Source organism: Sorex fumeus, unplaced genomic scaffold (genome assembly GCF_029834395.1).
Source record: "Sorex fumeus unplaced genomic scaffold, SorFum_2.1 ptg000035l, whole genome shotgun sequence".
Classification (NCBI taxonomy): domain Eukaryota; kingdom Metazoa; phylum Chordata; class Mammalia; order Eulipotyphla; family Soricidae; genus Sorex; species Sorex fumeus.
Genome location: NW_026606092.1, coordinates 25,727,163 through 25,748,998, shown reverse-complemented (window position 1 = coordinate 25,748,998; position 21,836 = coordinate 25,727,163). Strand labels below are relative to the sequence as shown.

The following is a 21,836-nucleotide window of genomic DNA, read 5'->3' as shown; positions in this document are numbered from 1 at the left end:
AAGGAAAGTTGAAAACTCTATCATTCATATATTACCTGCTAGCTTGAGTTTTCTGCTCAATATATTACTAAAGTATTGTGGGACAAAGATGAGAGTTCACTGGGAATAGATAGCCAGGAGAATAATGCACACATTGTGTCCTTCAATTAACTTGATCACTTTGAGTAGGAACTCATGTAGTAATTAATTTGACACGGTCTGCTTTATTGTGAATAGCAAGAAGTGAAAAGAGATTCCCTGGTGATTTATACCAGGTATAGAAACAATTATTTCTAGGAGATTATGACTAAACATGTTGTAAATATGTAAAAGAATCATTTGGACTTGGCAAATAATGAACATAATATGTGCTTTATAATTGAAAGTATTTTATTAAATAGTAGACTTAGAATAAAAGAGAAGAGACTGAACTAAAAAAAATGAGATGCTAAGAAATTATTAAAAAATAAAAACAGAGATAGATAAATGGGACTATCTTAAACTAAGGAGCTTTTGCACCTCCAAAGAAACAGTGACCAAAATACAAAGACAGTCTACAGAATGAGAAAGGATATTCGCCAAATACACATGCGACAAAGGGTTTATATCAAGGATATACAAAGTACTGGTTGAACTCCACAAAAAGAAAACATCCAACTCATCAAAAAATGGGGAGATGAAATGAATAGAAACTTTCACAAAGAAGAAATCCGAATGGCTAAAAGGCACATGAGAAAGTGTTCCACATCATTAATCATCAGGGAGATGCAGATCAAAACCACAATGAGATATCATTTCACACCACAGAGACTGGCCCATATCCACAAGAACAAAAGCAACCGGTGCTGGCGCGGATGTGGTGAGAAAGGGACCCTCCTTCACTGTTGGTGGGAATGCCGATTGGTTCAGCCTTTTTGGAAAACAGTATGGACTTTCCTCAAAAAATTAGAAATTGAGCTCCCATTTGACCCAGCAATACCACTCCTGAGAATTTATCCCAGAGAGGCAAAAAATGTATAGTCGAAGTGACATCTGCAATTGTCTGTTCATCGCAGCACTATTTACAATAGCCAGAATCTGGAAAAAACTCGAGTGCCTGAGAACAGATGACTGGTTAAAGAAACTTTGGTACATCTACACAATGGAGTACTATGTAGCTGTTAGAAAAGGAGAAATCATGAAATTTACATACAAGTGGTATCATGCTAAGTGAAATGACTCAGAAAGAAAGGGACAGACATAGAAAGATTGCATTCATCTGGGGAACATAAAGTAACAAAATAGGAGACTAACACCCAAGAAGGCTGAGATTAGCACCAGGAATTTGACTCCATGGCTTGGAGGCAAACCGCACATGCTAGGGGAAAGGGGAGCCCAGATAGAGAAGGGAACACCAAATAAAGGTGTTGGGAGGATCTTCCCAGGATGGGAGAAGCATGCTGAAAGTAGACTATAGACCAAACATTATTGTCACCCATTGCCTCTTTTGCCAACCACAGCACCCAATAAGAGAGAACAAAAGGGAATGCCCTGCCACAGAGGCAGGGTGGGACAGGGGGGTTGGGGGATGGGAGGGATACTGGGATCCGTGGTGGTAGGAAATGGGCACTGGTGGAGGGATGGGCATTTGATCATTGTATAATTGAAACCCAAGCACAAAAATTTGTAAGTCTACAACTGTACCTCATATATATCACTAATAAAAAAAAAAGAAAAGAAAATGTATTTTCTACTGAAAAAAATAAAAGATACATATTATTCAAAAGTTATCACTGTCAAATAATGGTTCTAAAACATGAAATGAAAAATACAACACGCTATTATAACCATGTCACCTAAACTATAATTTCACTAAATAAAAAAAGTATTTTTAGTATCCTTAAAAAATTAACTGTCTTTTCTGTGACTACTGGAATCTCAAATAAGGGGAATATCCCTTAAATTAAATACCAAATTCAGAAAAATTTCAAATAACAGTTATTTGGAATTCTTTTGGGGCCACAAATACCATTGTTGAGCTCATTTTCTTGCCTTCGCGCTCTGGGATCTTTTATGGCAATGCTCAATGTTCAGGGACAATGTGTGATGCTGGAACTTGGACCCACAATAGTCACATGTAAGGCAAGCACTTTACCTGATGCACTATCTCTATGTCCTTCAAATAACTTTTAATATTACTTTTTTATCTATTTGTTTAATAATGAAGTCGTGTAATGTTGTTATACCATATGTTTCAACTCTAACAATAAAGACTATCCATCTACTCAGTGATATCTTATAGGTAACAGAAGTTCAATGTAAGTCAATCTGAAATAATAAATAAATGTCATATAAATAATATAAAGAGTTAGAATATAAAAATGTGTCCTAGTCAACCACACAAGCATTTTCTAATGTTCCAGTAATATTACAATTAACTATATTTTTTCTGGCCTGGCAACTTTTAATAGTAAATACATCAATACAATGCCATGAGCATGTAATCATAGAACATAGATTCTAATTTTATATGAGACAGCTTTGAAATTATCACCACTCTATGCTGTCTATACACAGTTTGAGCATATATATATACATACACACACACTTTAAATTTATATTTATTTACATATATTGTATGTACTTATTTTCTTTTGGTTTTGGGGTCTTATTAAACTGTGCTTAGGAATTACTAAAACTATTGTCTCTTCACTGATAGATCACTTTGGTGGGGTTCATGGAACCATAAAGTTTTGCTAAGGAGAGAGAGAGAGAGAGAGAGAGAGAGAGAGAGAGAGAGAGAGAGAGAGAGAGAGAGAAGAGAGAAAGAGAGAAGAAATGTCCCTGCCATAGAAGCAGGTGATGGGTGGGGTGGGGACATTGGCAAGAGGGTTATTGGAGTCACTGGTGGTGGGAAATTTACACTGTGGAGTGATGGGTGTACAACCTAAACCTGATCATCAATAGCTTTCAAAATGTGTATCTCCCGGTGACTCAATAAAAAATAAATCTCAAGAAAGAACTAAACCTGGATTAGCTGCTGCAAGGCAAGCACCATACCCATTGTAGTATCTCTCCAGTAACATGTTTATAATTTTTAACAACAGTGGAATGAATATTTAGTTTTCAAAAAATTATATAAATTAACTAGCATAATCATAGAATACCCACTTCCCTATATAAAATGAATATATTTTTTATATTTTATAAATATGTTTCATGAAAATTCATACTTTTTAAACTGATAATTTATATTTTACTTCACTCATGCTCAAAAAAGGCTTATATTATTAGTTCAAATTTTGGGTGTTCATAGGATAATTACTTCATGTTTAATTTAGTGATGTTTTATTTTTCACGCAAGATGGTTTGTAATTATTAGTAATTAATGAATTTTTAAATGAATCCAACCTATGTCACATTTCTAGAATAAAGGATATGGACTATACAAGTTGAAAATTGTACTTGCCCATGCTTAGTACAAGAGATACTGATTAGTTATGTCATTAAAACCTATATATTTGGTTAGTTTTGATTTAGAAAGCTGGATCCTTCCTCAGAGCACATGTATCATTAGTATCCATCATCAATAAATATTAGAGGTTCCAGAACAATTGTCCACTGGGGAAGGAGTCTGCTTTGCATGCGGTTGACCCAGTTTTGATTTCAGGCATCCCATATGGTTCCCCGAGCACCACCAGGAGTAATTCCTGAGTGCAGGCCAAGAGTAACCCCTATGCATCTTTGGATGTGACCCAAAAAGCCAAAAAAAGTTAGAGTATAGGGAGGATAGAAAGGAGGGAGGGAGGGGTGAAGAAAGGAATGATTTATTCTCTCAAAGAAATAAAAATTCACATAGAGAAGGAAGGAAGGAAGGAAGAAAGGGTAACCTGATTTAATAAATTTACTCAAATTCATGTCTATTAACAGTGAAATATGATTTCAGACAATAACTCATAATTTACTTAATGTTATATTATCTTCAATGTTAGAGATTAACTAAAAAATAAGGGGGGTGGGGAGAGCAAGTGAAGGAGGAGGAGAAGTAGTAAAGAAAAGGGAGAAAGAGTTTTTATTGCCATAGAAACAATGGACAAATTAGAAAATCACCTTTTATAATGATTTCTATATAAATAAAATAATACCCTTTGTTGCTCACAGTTTGACAAGGATTGTGACTAATATTAGCCATACAAAAGTGGCTTATAAGTGAGTGATTGTTGGCTATAGAGCAGAAAGAAGACATCATGTTGAATATTGATATAATGAATCGAATATAGAGAAGTTAAAATCAGGTGAATTGGGAAAGTGGTAAAACACAGGTAACACTGACTGGAGTTTCCAGAGTGAAATGGAATTTGATGAAAAGAAAATGGAATCAGGAAAGCTAAACTCTTGCTTAAAGAGGTTGAAAACAAAACACATCTGACTGGTCGGAAGAAGAAAATAAAAAACTCATCTGTCCCTTTGGCTGGCTCACTAGATAGATATGCCAATGAATGAACTAGAGGGACAAACGAAATATGTCATATTTATGAGACTGCAGAGGCATGTGGTTACTCTGACAACAAGAGGCATTGCTCATATCTTTGCAAAAAATAGAAGACAAATTTTGACTGCTTTTTCCAGACAGATGATTTCTTTCCTAATAAGCTCTCTAAACACACAGCCAAAGTTTTGAGGCCTGAGGCATTCTTCTTTGTAGTGATATATTAGTTGAATGAATGAAACACTTTAAATTTTACAGAAAAATTGGCAGCTTGATTGTAACAAAATTGGAGGTTACTACTTTAAACTGCTAATTCTTTACAGCTATGGATTGTGAAGTATCTGTCACAATTCCAGTTTCAATAAAGATATGTCACTAGATACACTTGTTTTAAACCAAGGAATAAGGACAACCTAAGGAAGATGAATTCAAGCATTTGAACCATGGAAATACTGGGTTCATTTAACAAATCTCTACAGTCAATAATACGCTGTAAGAAATTTTCTTTAATAAAACAGTAGAGTTAGTAGCACATTTTAAATTTATTTTCCAATCTGTCTACAAGTAAGAAATAAAATTTAGTTAATCAGATTCCAGTTAATTATTTCCTAATGATCTACTATAATATTATTGAAGCAAAGTCACTACTTATGATATGTGACACTAACTAAAATGGTTATTTATAATTACAAATACAATTAGATTACAAATCATATTAATTTCCATAAACCAGGAGACGAAGTAATGACTATGCACAATCTTAATGGGAACAATTATATGGCAGTAAAATATATAATATTTATATGTATTTAATATAGTCATCAATATATCAGTATAATAGTGTGAACGATAGATAGTACATAAATAATAGATTCATTATTTCAATAAATTACTCAATCCTACATAGAATAACTCTAAAATAAATAAAAATTTACATTATTTTCATGTAAAAGCACAAAAAAATACAAAAGCACATCAGGGATGAACCACCTGTTTATGTACAATTTCTTTTGAAGAACAGACTATTTCAATCTGAGTAATTTAAAGCTATATGTATCTACATTAAGACCATGTCAATTTAGCACATTTTACTGGTGGAAAAAACTAAATAGGGCTGGAGATGAGCTAAAATAGTTGGAATACAAACGATGTATATGATGTAAGGGGTAGTGTCTGGACCCTCCAGTACTGTGGAGAATGTTTCACCTTCTCAGCACTATCAGTTGCTACCCCCAAGAGGAAAATTGTTTTCAATGAACCAAATAAACAAATTAAAAAGTTCATTGTGTAACAAATTCAATATTGTGTGGCATTATATTTCATCACCTATTTTTTTAGCACCTTAAGGGCACTTTAAAATAATTCTTGTTGAGACTAATAAATAGCAACCAGCAAAGTTGATTTTATTTCTCCCAAAGGAAAAAAAATATTGTGGTTTAGCATTCTTTCTCCATAGAAAACTGCCTGAGCTCTGCTTAGTTAGCCCTTACTTAAGAACAAAACTAGTTTCAAAACTGTTGGTCACACCATCAAGTAAACTCCATATCCCAGACAATGAGAAAGCACACACATTTGGAATCAGAAACTTAATTTAAGACTCAGCTATTATTTTTTTACGAATAATAGTATATAAAATGAATTTAGATTATTTGTAAAAGTCTTTAGCTTTATTGAAGGTACAGTCCAATCTATACAGCTATGCATTCTGTACCATGATACAGATATGCGTAATGTGAAAACTGTAAGGTTTGCTTGGTACCAAATGGCAACCAGCTGATGAGAGTGAAATCCCCAGAATCAAAGATCACCCTACCCCAGCGCAGAAGACATAATTTATGGCCATCTGGAAGCCACCAGACTGCATTCTATGCTTCCTAACACCCACCCCCTACAGATAACAAAAGACCAGACCAAGTGCACCAGTCCTACCCTTCTCTGTTCCTTGCCCCGTATCGTCCCGCCCCACCCAAGACAACTTAAAATCCTGCTTAGCCTCTCCTGAGGTGTGGCTCTACCACAGCCTGACCAAGGGCTGGTAGAATCCACCAGGAAGCACACTCCAAGAGACTACTCCTATTTCTTCACTTTCCTCTTTTTGTCCTTCTCTCTGCACAGGGGGAGGTCAGCAACCTATCAAAAAAATATGCTGAAATTTAAATAGCAACAGTTTTTGCAGTTGGAATTACCTGATACTAAGCAATTAAGGGTCCTACTGACACTTACAATCTATTCGTAATTTATTTATTTGTGGTGGGTCTCCCAGTAGTGCTCAGGCGTCCTAAGGCCCCACCATAATTCTCCACCACCCAGGCTAGGTGGTTCAGTACAAGGGAACCAGGATGCTAAATTGTGAAGGTGCTGTGCTATGGGGTGATTTGGTTGCCCTGACAATGCTGGGGGCCCTCAGAGCGCCACCTATGCTCTCAGTGTTCCAGGACTGTACCTTAAGTTCAGTGGACCACGTTGTGCCAGTAATTTAATCTGGGGACACAGGCATTTAGTGTACACATCCTAACCACCTTACACTCTCTCTTCCCACACATATGCAATTTATACAAGTACAACATGAGAGATATGGATATATATGGTAGAGGGTTAAGGGCACTTTAGTGGGTGGTGGAGCGAAGTGAACTGAGGTTTTACATCAATACCATAAACTTTTAACACTAATATAACCATATTATCTAAGCTATATAAAACATTTCTGACTTGATTTGGGGCCATAGCCACCAGTAATCAGGGCTTAATCTGGGCTCTGCCCTCAGGAATAATAGTGGGCTCAAAGGGTGCCCACTCATCAAACTCAGGTCAGCTATATGCAGGGCAAGTGCTCTCTGTCAAGTGCAAGTGCAAAACGGGGTCTACACCATGTATCCAACAGAGATATCCCACTGTTCTATCTCTCCAGTCCTATAATTTTTAAAAAACACTTGAGATTTAATCAAGACTTATCTGAAAGTAGATTTAAAATTAGGGCTCAAGGATTAAATTTTTAAAGAAGAGTATGTAGATTCTAACATTAAGAGACAATTTCTGTAAAATCCAACTTTTCTTAAAAATTAAGGATGCGTAAAGTAACATAAAAAAGTTAAGTGGTTTAGAATAGCAGAACTAATCAGCTACTGCTCACTGATTTAAAGTTCAGTTTTCTTTTCTTTGCTGTACTTGGATGTACATGTTACTTCCAGCAGATTTCACTCATTTATCCTACCCACATTATTCTTTGCAAAACATATGCTAAAGGCATCAAGGAAACTGACTTTAATGATTAAATAATGTATATGTTGCGAAATACTGCAAAAAGAAAAACACAAAATATAGTTTAAAGATCAAAAAACATTATCAAGTGAACTAAGTGATAAGAAAAAAGACACATAGGATGACCTAAGTCATCCGTGGAATATAAAATACTGGAGGAGAAAATGTACTGCAGTAGAAGGGGGATGCTCAGATCATCCTTGACACTAGTGTTTAGAGAGAAGACAGACAGAGAAAGAAAAAAATCAAGAGGGAAAGAAGAGAACCATAAGTAATGGTTTGACAGACATCAGGGCTTCAATTATACCAGTGATATGAGTTGGGGTAGAGCTACATAACCCAAACACAGAGTCGACAGAACTGAAAACAAAGATCTAAGCAGCAACCACTGAAACTTTGTAAGGTGCCTGTCAAGTTAACCTGTGGAGGTTCAGATGGGGAGGGAATATGGAAACACTGGTCGAGGGACGTTGACACTGGTAGAGGGATTGATGTTCAATTATTGTATGCCTAAAGCTCAACTATCAGTAATCATGGCTCTTGAATATTTTTAAATAGACATAAAAAACACTAGAATAAGAAGAGATAGAGAAACAAATATAGATAGCATATCTTCAGAATCATTAGATAAGCATCTAATAGATTTGTAGGAATATATAGTCTTTGTAACATATGTGATGATGTATGTATATTTACATGAATATGCATAAATAATCTTATACTACAATATTCTTCATGCATCAATTTCATTCAGATTTTGAATATGTGCAAAGCTATAAAATGTTATTTTATATATCATTTCTTATATCACTGTCACTGTCAGTGTCCTCCCGTTCTTCATCGATTTGCTCGAGCAGACACCAATAACATCTCCACTGTGAGACTTGTTACAGTTTTTTTGCATATCAAATATGTCACGGGTAGCTTGCTAGGCTTTGCCATGCAGGTGAAATACTCTCGGTAGCTTGCCGGGCTTTCCAAGAGGGGCAGAGGAATCAAACCCAGGTTGATCGTGTTCAGGGCAAATGCCCTACCCACTATGCTATCACTCTGGCCTATATTTATTAAAATTAGTTCCCTACTAACTTATTATGTCCTAGGTAAAATAACCATCCAATTCCCAAGTCCACATAAAATCCTGCAACATGAGTTCTTGTAAACTACTTAATGGGTAAGCAAATTACCTTCTTCAAACCACTGCTCTCTGTGAGTCTGTCCCACCAGCAGTTAGAGCTGGTTTAATTAACCTTTTGGAAGACCTGAAAATAAGTTCTATATGTTGATGTATTTTTTTAATGTAGGATTATTGCTATTTATTCTGCCATTGATTAGGCTGATTGAAATGGGTATAAATTCTACCTTACTTATTTTTTTTCTCTTTTATAAATTTATTTGCTGAATTACCGTGAGAGCAGTTACAAAGCTTTAGGGTTTAAATCTCAGTCACACAATGATGAAACACCTGTCCCTTCACCAGTGGCCATTTTCCATCACCAAAAAACCCAGTAAACCCCCCATCACACACCCTTCCCCCACTTGTGGGGCAGATGATTTCCACAGCACTCTCTCTCTCTACATTTATTACATTCAATATTTAGAACCAGACCCACCATTATTATTTGGGAATTTAACTCAGATCTGCCGAAAAGACAACCGTAGACAATTTGTTTTCTATTGCTGGTTATGAATAATATAACATGATGTGCAGCCACAGTAGTGGCCATGTGATTTTGGAATTCCAAAATTTCAACAACTAAATCTGGATGAATTTCTGCCTAAACCTGCTGGGTTCTGAGATTTGTTCCTGAGTCTTTGGGATCATGACCATTAAACAGTCTGATCAGGAGCCAGAGAGATCATTTGTGGGCGGCAACTTGGGGTCTTGTTGGGGGCAGGGGGGGGAGGAAAGGGATGGCTCCACCCGCATTCTGTGACGCCCCTCATGTCTTGTCACTGCGGGTCCAAACCTGACTGTCCAATGGCCTCTGGAGGATAGCGGCCACCAAGTCTCCAGGGGGAACAGGCCAAGGCACAAAACCTATCCCCACGTGGGGTTGCCCAGCACCAGTAACCTACTGCGGAAATGGACATGTTTTTGCCAAAAGCTGTTGAGTTCCGAGATTTGTTTCTGAGTCTCTTTGGATCATGGCCATTAAGCAGTCAGATCAGGAGCCAGAGAGGCTATTTGTGGGTGGTAAGTCGGGGTCTGATTGGAGTGGGGAGGAAAGGGCCAAGTCCACTCCCATCCCATGAGACACCATGTGTCTCCTCACTTCTGGGCCAAACCTCACTGTCCAGTGGTTTCTGGAGGATGGAGGCCGTCGAGCCACCAGGGGGAACAGGCCAAGGAACAAAACGTATTCCCACCTGGGGTGGCCCGGCACTAGTAACTTACTGCAGGGACTGGATGTATTTCTGCCCAAAACTGCTGGGTCCTGAGATTTGTTTCTGAGTCTCTTGGATCATGGCAGTTAAGCAGCTTGATCAGGAGCCAGAGACGCTATTTGTGGGTGGCAAGTCGTGGTCTCGTTGGAGCAGGGAGGGAATGGCCGGCTCCACCCCTGTACCGTGAGGCCCCTTGTGTCTTGTCAATGTGGGCCCAAACCTGACTGTCCAATGGCCTCTGGAAGATGGTGGCCACTGTTACAAGGGGGAACAGGTGGAGGGACAGCACCCTTTACCCCCTGAGGTTGCCCAGCACCAGTGACCTACTGTGGGGACCAGACACTTTTTTTTCCCAAAGTCGCTGGGTTTCGAGTTTGTTTCTGAGTCTCTAGGATCATGGCTGCTAAGCAGTTTGATCAGAAACCAGAGAGGCCTTGCCTCCAATTATACAGCTAAGGACGTGGTTTGTGGGTATGTCTCCCACATACCTAACTTTTGGCCGTTTACTTTGTTGGTAAACTTGGCCCCAAGTTGTTGGGGTCTGGCCAAAGGCACAGCAGCAATTTTGGTTTATCTAGAAGTCTGAAGGCACCATCAGGCTACTGATGCATCGCCTCACAGGTACAGATTGACCTGCTTGCAGTACCATACCCCAGACTATATGTTGATGTATTTAATATCTATATAGACAGAGACAATTTTTAATGATAGTAATAATAATGAGGATATTTTCTTTAAAAAGTGTTTGGTTTGTCAAGATTGTTCAGGCAGGTCAAGAAAATTGTGCTTAAGATTCTAAAGAGAAAGGGAGTTGCAGTATTGGAAATAAAGGAAGATATATTTAAGATTAGAGAAAATAGACATTTGTGGATAGGTAGATGTTTGTTCATAGGTGTGAAAGGATATGGGTACAAGTAGGAAATTAGACTGAATATCATGAAAAGACTTATCTAAGCAAAGTTTTTTTCAATGGAAATACAGTATAAGAATTGAAGTAGACAACATGATGATTGGAGTACTTTGGTTTTCAATGAAGTACTCACATATAAGACAAGAGAAAATCTTGTCATTTATGATAACATGGATGAGAGGAAATTATGCCAAGTGAAGTAAATCAGATGGAAAATTACATGCATTATATGATTTTACTCACGTGTAGAAGATAAAGAATCAGAGCAAAAGAACAAACAATACAAACTTATGAAAGTTAAAAGAAAAAAAGGGAATTTGGTAGAAGTGAATAAAAGAAGGAATGTATTTTAGTAATATATACAGTACAGTAGAGTATCTATTCTTAATAACTCCTGCTACTCTTTTCTTGTTAGTATAACTTGATTTTAGAAGTCTGTGTTCATTCAATTATTACTTAAAAATCTATTGCTACTTTAGAGTACAAAAATTAAGCCTTTGACGCCCTTTTACACAATTAAAGTTAAACTCAATATACCATGATTAGTATTCATTAAGTTGTATATTCCAAAGATCTCGAAAAATCTTGAAAACTTTCTCTCTGTCAAATTTCCCATGGTAATATTTTTGTAAACATTTTTAGTGAAATGTCCTCTACATCTCATGCAGTTGAGACTATAATAGTGCAACAATCAATAGTTTTCTAGTGAAAAAGAACTGTTGGTTCTCCCTCTCCAGCCTACTCCATGTTAAATTAATTACATTAAAATTATAATATATCTGAGATATAAATAAGATATTGCTTCTTTTTATCTCTTATCTCAAATTTTTAATCACTGATGGTCTTGTCCAAGGAGATAATATCTTAGTTTTTTATTCTAAGCCCATTATTTTCTTCAACATATTTTAATGGGAATTTTTGCATTTGTTTATGATTTATATTTGTCTTTATTTTATATTAAATAAACTTCATGAAAACAGAACTCTTTATTCAGTATTGTATCTTGGCAAGCTGGCATCAAAGCTAAAAAGCAAAACTGTAATTAGATCTTTGACTATAGTAAAATAAAATGACAAGTTTATCTTAAAATGTTAAACAGTTATAAAGAATTTCCTAAGAATTATTAATTATAACACCATTTTATACACCTTCAAGTATTATATACACTATAAATTTAAATATTAACAGCAATTGTTATATTGCCTCTTAATGTTAGTCAGTGAAAAGGGTAATCATGCAATAATCTGTTAGTTTTAATTTGTTTGTTTTTGTTTGCTTTGGTGCCATTCATAGAGGTACTCATGGTTAAGTCTTGGCTCTGGACATAGGGGTCATTTCAAGTATTGTTTGGGGAACCACATTTAGTACTGATATTCAAATGCAGGTTTTCTGCATGCACGGAAAGCTTTCTAACCTGTGAACTATCCTGATGATCTCAATTTTTTAGATTCTTTTCAAAATATTCATAATATACGAAAGTCATTGTACACTGATTTGAATGGGATTTAGATTGTTTAAATAGTAGTCGGGGGGCCCGGTGCTGCAGGAAAAGAGGGGTGTGGGCAGATCCACGGCTTTTGATGTGAAATCAATATAAAAATTCATCCTAGGAGAAAGCAAGTTCTACAAACTAAGTTGCAAGAAGATGCTAAAATTGTGATGTTAATGATCTCTAAGCAAAGATAAGAGTCTCCTGCCTCTGCGCCTGGCTGTCCTCACCAGGGCCCCTTGGAGGAGGGTGGGTTGAGCTTCCCTAACCACCCCGAGCAGAGCCCCGGAAGCTGAAAACCTCCAGTTCCAGCCACAGCCATGCTTAAGACCACTCTCTACACATTCGGACGAGCCTCATGCATGAAGGAACCAGCAGAGGATTCCAGGTGTGCGGGACCTGGGGCGTAGATCTCCAAGCCTGCTTGGATTGGGACTGGGGCTTCCTCCACCCAGATCCCCCATCTTCCAGTATGTAGGTATTACACCCACCAACTGCCCCCAGTGTCGTGTAATCCCATCAATGGCCAAGACCCAGAGACTATAAAACCTTGCTCCTGGAAGCGCGTGGCCACATTTGCCACCATGCGACATCTTATTATCTAGTTCTTACTTTGGAGGGCCTGGCAGGCTACCGAAAGTATCCTGCCCACACGGCAGAGTCTGGCAAACTCCCCGTGGTGTGTTCAATATGCCAAAACCAGTAACAATGATAGGTCTCATTCTCCTGGACCCAAAAGAGCCTCGAATGTGGCACTTTTTTAAAATCTGAGGGCTAGGACAAAGGAGACATTACTGGGGACTGCTCGAGACAATAGATGATCAACAGGATGACTGTGATACAGTGAAGTAGTAGTCATTCTAAGTATATACATTTTCATAATGCTTATAATATGGTTAATGTAATAAAAAATAAATGAACCATCAACTGTTTCTAATACTTATATATCCTAAAAGAAGACTATTATTTTACTGTGTGTATGAAAATGCTGTATACACAAACACAAATACAAACAGGTTTGGAAACATGTAACGTCTATGAACTCATGCATACATGTGTGTGATTATGATTTAATACACAACCAAAATATTTGGTTATAAAGTTTATATGTAGCAGTCTAGTCAAAACGCTAAGACTATTGCTGAAAATTTAATTGGTTAATATATGTTTAAAGATTTTTCAAGGAAAAATATGTCCAAATTCATTTTTTAAAGCAAAGATAGAATTAGAATGAATAAAATCACAAATACATCAATTATGAACAAACTATTTTGCTTAACATAAAATATGCCTAAAAGTTATCCATAGTTTTTAAAAATAAGGAAGATTATCCTTTAATTTTACTTAGCTCTTTAATAATAAAAGTCAAATAAGTATTTTTAAAATAATTTTCATTTTTTAAAGCATTGATTTAGTTTATTTTACCTTCCATCAATTATTTTATAACATAATGTTTTATACTAAAAATTTTATATTACTAGAAGCATATAAAATCACCACTAATACTATTAGTTTGTTCTTAGATTACTAAATTCAAATAGAGAAATCTTATTACTCATTACATATAGATTGAATCATGTCAGCATTTTAAACGTCTAAATTATATTACTTTTTGAAATAAAAAGAGTTTAATTGTATATCCTAGATGTTAAAAAATTATAATATTATTTTATTTTTTTGGGGGGGTCACATCCAGTGGTTCTCAGGGCTTGTCCTGGCTCTGTACAAATTAACCACTCTTGGCTGGCTCACAGGAACACACAGTGTGCTGAGGGATCAAACCCCAATCAGCCATGTGCAAGGCAAGTGCCCTACATGCTGTGCTATAATGAATTCTAGAAAAGTATAATTATTTCCATCTATAAGTCAGTTAGCCTGCATTTAAAATTTAAATTTGTAATTATAATTAGTACTCCAACCATTTTCAGTTATAAAAAGATAAACGGCTTCACTTCTTTCCCAAAGAGATCAAAATGGGAATTAACTTCCTTTGGCATGGACTCTAATTAACAACAAGCTTCCTGAGAAATATTATTCTTTGATTTCTGATATAACATATTATAATATGTATCCATGACTATGCTTCAAGACGTTTTGCTATCATTTGACTTACTGATACAAGATTAAAACTAAAATATCCATACTTGATATTTATGTTCCTTCATCACTCCTGCCCCTCTTTAATAGGTATACACTATTAATAGCAAGAGAGAGTCACGTTCCATATTGATTTTAGAAAGAAAATTCTGTGTTTCATGTATCAAGGAGAAGAACTGTTTCTCGAAACATGCAACAAAAGAGGTGTCGGTGGAGTCAGTGTCCTTGTCAACACGGACCTGGCCATGAGCATTGATTCATCAAATGACTAACAACATGAATTGGACGATTACTCTTGAATAGATGTGGCTCACTGTCTGCAGTTTCTATCTTCGTTGTCTACTCACCAACATCTACATGAAGCTGGAGAAGTTTTATAAAGAAGACCACACCTTCTATAAGATTAGTGTTGGTGATTTTAATGACAAGATAGGACCGAGAAGGTAGGCCAAAGAACTCCACATTGGACCCATGGCCTAGAATGGAATGAACAGGATGAGAGATTCTCTGAGCTCATCATGTCGACCAAGACCATCCATAGTAACTCACAGTTCCAGAAAGCCGAATCTATACTTTGGGATCCTCCCAGTGGATGGTTCCACAATGAAATTGAACACATCATATTCAATTGACAGTTTTGCCTGACTGATGTTGCTGTTGTTCCAAAATTCTAAATGTGAGAAAGGGCTGAAAGTTTAAGAAGAGACATCCCAGAATGACCACCAACTGGGAACTCTTTGGCACTACTGTGGCAACATGGGAATATGCTTTCATTGACAACATTGATGAAGAATACAATTGACTGATTCAGCACCTCCATGATTGTACAAGGAACGCAGAGAGAGAGAGAGAGAGAGAGAGAGAAAGAGAGAGAGATGCCTGTCTTCAGAAACTCTCAAGCTCATTCACCAACGTGACTTGGTGCGAGCCTCAGGCAACTGCATGCTAACTTCCCAGCTCAGAAAGCAGTGCAGAGAAGTTATAAAGAAAGACCTCAACGAGAGAAGAGCAGCAGTGTTGGCTGATACAGTAGAAGCCGAAAAAAGCACTTGCAACACCCACCTGTCCTTTGCCAACTACAAGACCAAGATGACTGCACTCCAACATCCTGATAGATATATCACATCTTCCAGAAAGGCAATGGAGAAGATTATCCATGACTTCTACTTGATCTCTTTAATAGTCACATCCACCTGTCCATATACCAAATTCCGCAGAATGGACATGTCCTTCCCAACATTCTCCCTTCCGAAATCTGACACGCGATTTCGTCGGTAAAGAAGAGAACAGCATCCAGCTCAGACAAGGTCAAATCCGAACACCTGAAGAATCTGCCATCAGTACTCATCAATACACTGGCTTGGCTCTTCACACGCTACCTGTCTGAATGCAAGGTATCATACCAACGGAAAACCAGCCAGACCATTCTACTGTACAAGAAGGAAGACATCCATGACATTGGCAATTATCGCCCAATCTACCTGTTTTCTGTCATCTACAAGCTGTTTACTCGAGTCATCCTGAATAGGATTGGCAGAACACTAGATAAAGGAAAACAGAGCAAGCAAGCTGTGTTCTGCAAAGGATTCAGCACGATCGACCATATCCACATGCTAACAAAGCTCATTGAAGTTTCTAGGGAGTTCAAGATGCTGTTCTGTCTTACATTCATTGATTTAAAGAATGATTCTGTTGAGACTGAAGCGGTCATCAAAGCCGTAGCCAAACAGGGCATTCAAACTCAATATATCAGGATCCTCTGTGAGCTGTACTGTGAATTCACTACCAGGATCTCACCATTCTACAAGGAAATGATCATCAACGTAAAGAGAGGGGTTTGGCAGGGAGATACCATTTCACCAAAACTCTTCAGTGCTGCCGTCAAGCTCGTCATGCGATGACTAGAATGGGAAGGAATGGGAATGAAGATAGATGGTCGGCAACTACACCACCTCTGCTTCACTGATGATATCATTCTAATAACACCAAACATTAGCCAAGTGGCACAAATGCTGGCTGACTTCGACTGTGAGCATGGAATGGTTGGATTGCAGCTGAATCTCACAAAGACAGTGTTCATCAGAAACAGACTCGTTCCTGATGTTCCATTTGCTCTCAATAGAACGAACATCTCCAAATGCAACAATTATGTGTACTTAGGTCAAGAAGTCAGCACGACAAACGACCTGGCACCTGAGTTTCACAGGAGGAAGAGAGCAGCATGGAATGCCTGATTCAAGAGCATCAAAGAAACAGCTAAGAGGACGAAGAATCTCCAGCTCCAGGCATATCTCTTTGACTCCACCATTCTTTCTGCATTAACATATGCCTCAGACACCTGGACCCCTATGAAAACAGGATGAGAACGCTATTAGGGTCTTCCAAAGAGGAACTGAAAGACATATGCTTGGAGTATCACGCTTCACTCAAGTGAAAGAAGGAATCTGTCTTGTTTGTCAAGGAGTTGAAAATCAGATGAGCTGGACATGTAATACAATTTAGAGATGACCATTGGACTAGAGCTTTTACCGACTGGATTTCATGGAATGTCAAAAGATCATGTGGCTGCCAACCTACAAGATGGTCAGACATCTTTGACAAGACCCTGAATGAACAGTTTGAGACTCTTTGTGTTCCTTGAGCGAGCAGACGTCATTGGGCTACAATAGTATGTGGCAGGGACGAATAGAGACATTACTGGCTCCCGCTAGAGTAAATTGATGAGTGATGGGATGTCAAGTGATCATGTGTCAAAGCCGAGGAAACTCTCAGCTCAGCATCATTAAAATTTGTGTAAAAACTGATAAAATGAAATATCTGTGAACTTCTTAAGCTAAGAGATGACTAACTTGTGTCTATACATGATTGTGTAATTCGTAAGGGCAGAAAACTAATTGCTTATAAACAAGGTTCATTTTAGAAATATAAATAAGATTGTTCCAGCTAACAACTAGATAAATATAACTCTGTAACTTTTTTTTGAAATCACATATTTGCTATCAAAAAGAAACTTTAGATATTACCTACTTTAATACTGGGGTTGCTTTTCAATGATTAAGCTTTGACTCAGATATAACATTTCTTAAATCGAAATTTTGTCTCATAGGATAACTACATGATCATAAATAATTCATTTGATTACTATAGAACAAACATTTTTTGTTAAATTGGAGTTTTGATATTGGGTGTATTTTGTGTTGTTTTGTTTGATAGTTTGTTTTGGGAGAAATTACACCCAGAGATGCTCAGCGGTTATTCCTGGATGTGCACTAAAAAATTATTCCTATTGGTGTTTAGGGGACCATATGGAATACCAGTGATTGAACCACAGCCAAATGTGTTCAAGGTAAACACCCTACACTCTGTATGATTGCTCTGGCCCCTAACGGGTCTATTTTGTATGTATTCATTGAGGTACCAGAATTACAAATGGATTCAGGAAGAAAAGTTAAATAATTACTCTCTATAGTGTAATGTTAAATGATCATATATATGTATGTATATATATATATATATATATAGAGAGAGAGAGAGAGAGAGAGAGAGACTTATGACTCTGTGTCTCTGGACCATTTCTGGAAGGGCTTTGGGGACCATTTATAGTTTCAGAGATTGAACCCAGGTTGGTCATTTGCAAGGTATGCACCCTGTCCATTGTACTAATTCTCTGTTCCATGAGTCTTATTTTTAATAACATATTATTGAAATTTCTATGAAATTCATAATGGCTTAGAACACAGGAGCAATACTCAGAGTTCAGAGATTTCAACCTTATTATCACAATTAGCTATGATGAATTATTAGAAAATTGACCCTGAAAGTATGAATAAAAACTTACTTATCAACCACCACATAGATTTTTTCTTCTGAATTATGATAAACTGTTCACTAGAAGCCACTCTTATATTATCAATCTATCCAATTAAATTAAAATAATTATCAAATTATTTTCACTGAAAATTACAGCCAAATCAAAGTTTCATTATAGTAATGATAAAATTCAAAGTGCATATAATTTTAATATGATTATATCTTAGAGAAAAACATTTTAACTATCATCACTAATGACATCATTGTTACCAACATCATCACCATCTTATTGATACTGAGCATCCACAAAGAACTTTCTATATATCTATAGCAATATATCTATATAGTACTTGCTACATACCATGAACTGTTAATGTTTATATATAAACATGCATGCATATATATGTTAAATATGTGCTGTGTATTCTACATGCATACATTTTAAATGGATGCATATTGATTTATATATGTGTATAATATACAAGTAAAATTATCGTATGTTTCAGTGAGAAATATAGTAAAGAGAAGCTGAGATTTATAGGCAACAGACAGAAGATTGAAATCCAGCCATTGTAACTTCAAAGCATATTGCCAAAGCAGCAATATTTTTGCAAAGCAGAGCTCTGTTTTAGATATAAAGGTAATGATAGCTAAGACTTAGGTTCAGTCTTTTGATATTATAGAAAGAAAGGAGATTACATATAAATGATGGTAGAATTATCTACAAGATTTATTGACTCTGTTTTTATAACTGCCCCTGATAGAATTAAAGCTACTATATAACTAGCGCTTTGTTTGGGGCAGAAAGATTTGACATACTAGTTCTAATATGCATACAAATTTTCAGTTACAACATAAACTAATCTTTAAATATAAAAGTTAATTTAGTTCATTTTAGTCCAATGTATTGTCACTTCCTACTGCTGATAATAAAATATTCATATTTACAGATTTCTATAATATGCATTCTGTCAGTCACTATACTCCTGTTGTTGTTCATCAGTTTGCTCCAGCAGGACGAGTAACATTGTGAGACTTGTTACTATGTTTGGCGTGTCAAATATGTCATGGGTAACTTGCCAGGCTTTGCTGTGCAGGCAAGATACTCTCAGTAGCTTGCCGGGCTCTCCAATAGGGGCAGAGGAATTGAACTTGAGTCTACTGGGTTGGCCGTGTGCAAAGCAAACGCCCTACCCACTGTGCTATCGTAGTTTAAATCTTTTGGCAGATAGCAAAATGAAGTCGGGAATTGCAGATAGTTTCCTCTAATTATTTTCAAATACAAAACTTTGATTATAGACTACTGTGATAGGCACTTGACATTTTTGTTGTTTGGGAAGGGGGCAGATCTATAAAAATAAATATTTAACTGTATTTTTTCTCCAAGGTGACATCAAAATATAGAATGCACAATAATTTGACATGTCCCCAAACGAAAAAGATGGCTTACAACCACAAATCAAAATAAATGTTCCAGTTTATTTTTCTCAAAAGGAATAACAATGATAATCAACATGTCCATCATATACCAGAAAACAATATTACTCTGTTTGGGATGCTTCCTAAATATAGTTATTAGGACTCAGAAGAAATTGGTACACTATTGTGTGATCTCTTGCCCTAGAAAAGAAGTATATTTTGATATTGGTAAAAGTGAAGCAATTTTCCATGCACACTACTGACAGTTTATTTTCTAAATTAAAAATAGGGATGATGTCTAATATAATCTGAGTGAAACTATAATTATAGTATTATTAAACACTATAAAATATACATTTTAGAATTATTTTATTTATTACTATATACAAATAAATAAATATACACATTAAAAATATAATATAATTAAAATAAATTATTTGCAGTTACTGGAATAAGAATAGAAAATGTTCTAATTGCATGAGGATACTATTCGAAGTAATTGCTGAATATACTAATAATCTCCTGTAATCAGAAATTTTTATTGATAGGTTAAGATGTGAATAAAAATGTGATGGGACAGAACTTTCAAATAATTCAAGTTATTCACTTACAATCAGGCCACTGTTTGCTTGCCTTTTTTCTCTTCCATGAATTCGTTTGTAGAAAATCCCGCCTGGATTAAACTGAGTACTCCAAATAATCATATCTCTTTGATAATATACATCCATCCCTGTTATCCTTGAATTATGTTCAATATGAGAAATCTGTTGATGATCGCCACTGTAGTTGAATGGATATATAAAACCCATGATATCAGTGTCATTAGCAATGTAGAGAACTTGATCTTCAGAGCCTGGAGATTATTATAATAAAATACAAAAATAGAGTAAATTTCAACTAATGTAAATACATCAATTGTACTTTAAAATTATTTTGAATTTTTATGTTAAAAAGTTTCTTGATCATTAATACTCAACTTTATACCATATTTAATTCTTCAAAAGATAGCTAGTATTTGAACAAATACTTAAGATTAGCACCTCACTTGGTTTTTATGATTGCCTGTCATGGCATTTAGGAAGATTATACTTACTATTAGCTTACTAAGGAATTTTTTACCTTTCCAATAATGGATTAACAACTCACATATGTTTAATGTTCTATATATAATTAGTCTTTTTTTACATCCACAGTGATTTTTATTGTAATCCCTCGGCTGCATTAGCACACACTTTAACAGTATCTATAATATAGTATTTTTTAATATAAAATCAATTTTCCCTTACTTAGGATAAAACACTGTACATGTATAGGCTTATTCAGATTTTTACCTTTAAATGTTCTTATTTCTCTTTACTTATAATAAATTTTATTGCCATAGGCTTTACCTGACTATGTAGATATCAAAATATATTAGCAAATATTTAAAAAGTTTTATTAATGACATGGAATACATAATAATTATCATAAGACCAAATTATAGTATAAAATTAATGCTATAGAGATACCAGAATTTAAAATATATTTATGTAAATGTAAATTTAATTATATCAAATGATTAAAATTATTTATATAGATTAAAATCATATAACAGAAGCATAACAAATAGCCTTTTATTGATTTGTTTTCTGATATTCTATTTCTTTTAGTTTTCTTGGAGCAAGCAAAATTAAATAATTTGTCTTTGACCTGCTATTCTGAGAGTATTCTTGGGGACATATGGATCCTGGGGACATTGATAGAGGGAAGGTCACAGTCTTGTTGGGATTGATGTTGGAACTTTTTGTATGCCTGAAACAACTATATTATAAATGACTTTGTAAATAACAGTGTTTTAATAAACACCACTTTAAAAACATTGTGAAGCAATGTTTGCCATCAGAAAGGCAAAAAGTATTTGTAGAAACCAACTCTCTTTTTTTTCTAAATAAAGTGGGATTTCTATTTGGTAAATCAGAATATAATGTTTTGATGACTGGCTCTCAATATTGAAATTCTATTGGTGCACACATTAAGCCTCA

At 35.8% G+C, this 21,836-nt stretch overlaps 1 protein-coding gene across 1 annotated transcript in view; it reads right to left on the bottom strand.

The window, feature by feature from the left end:
• LRP1B (LDL receptor related protein 1B) overlaps nt 1-21,836 on the bottom strand; it is a 1,985,988-nt gene that overhangs the window by 110,368 nt on the left and 1,853,784 nt on the right. The window contains exon 77 of the mRNA XM_056117551.1: nt 20,427-20,668. Within this exon, the coding sequence (XP_055973526.1) occupies nt 20,427-20,668 (242 nt within the window). The remainder of the gene's footprint in view (nt 1-20,426; nt 20,669-21,836) is intronic.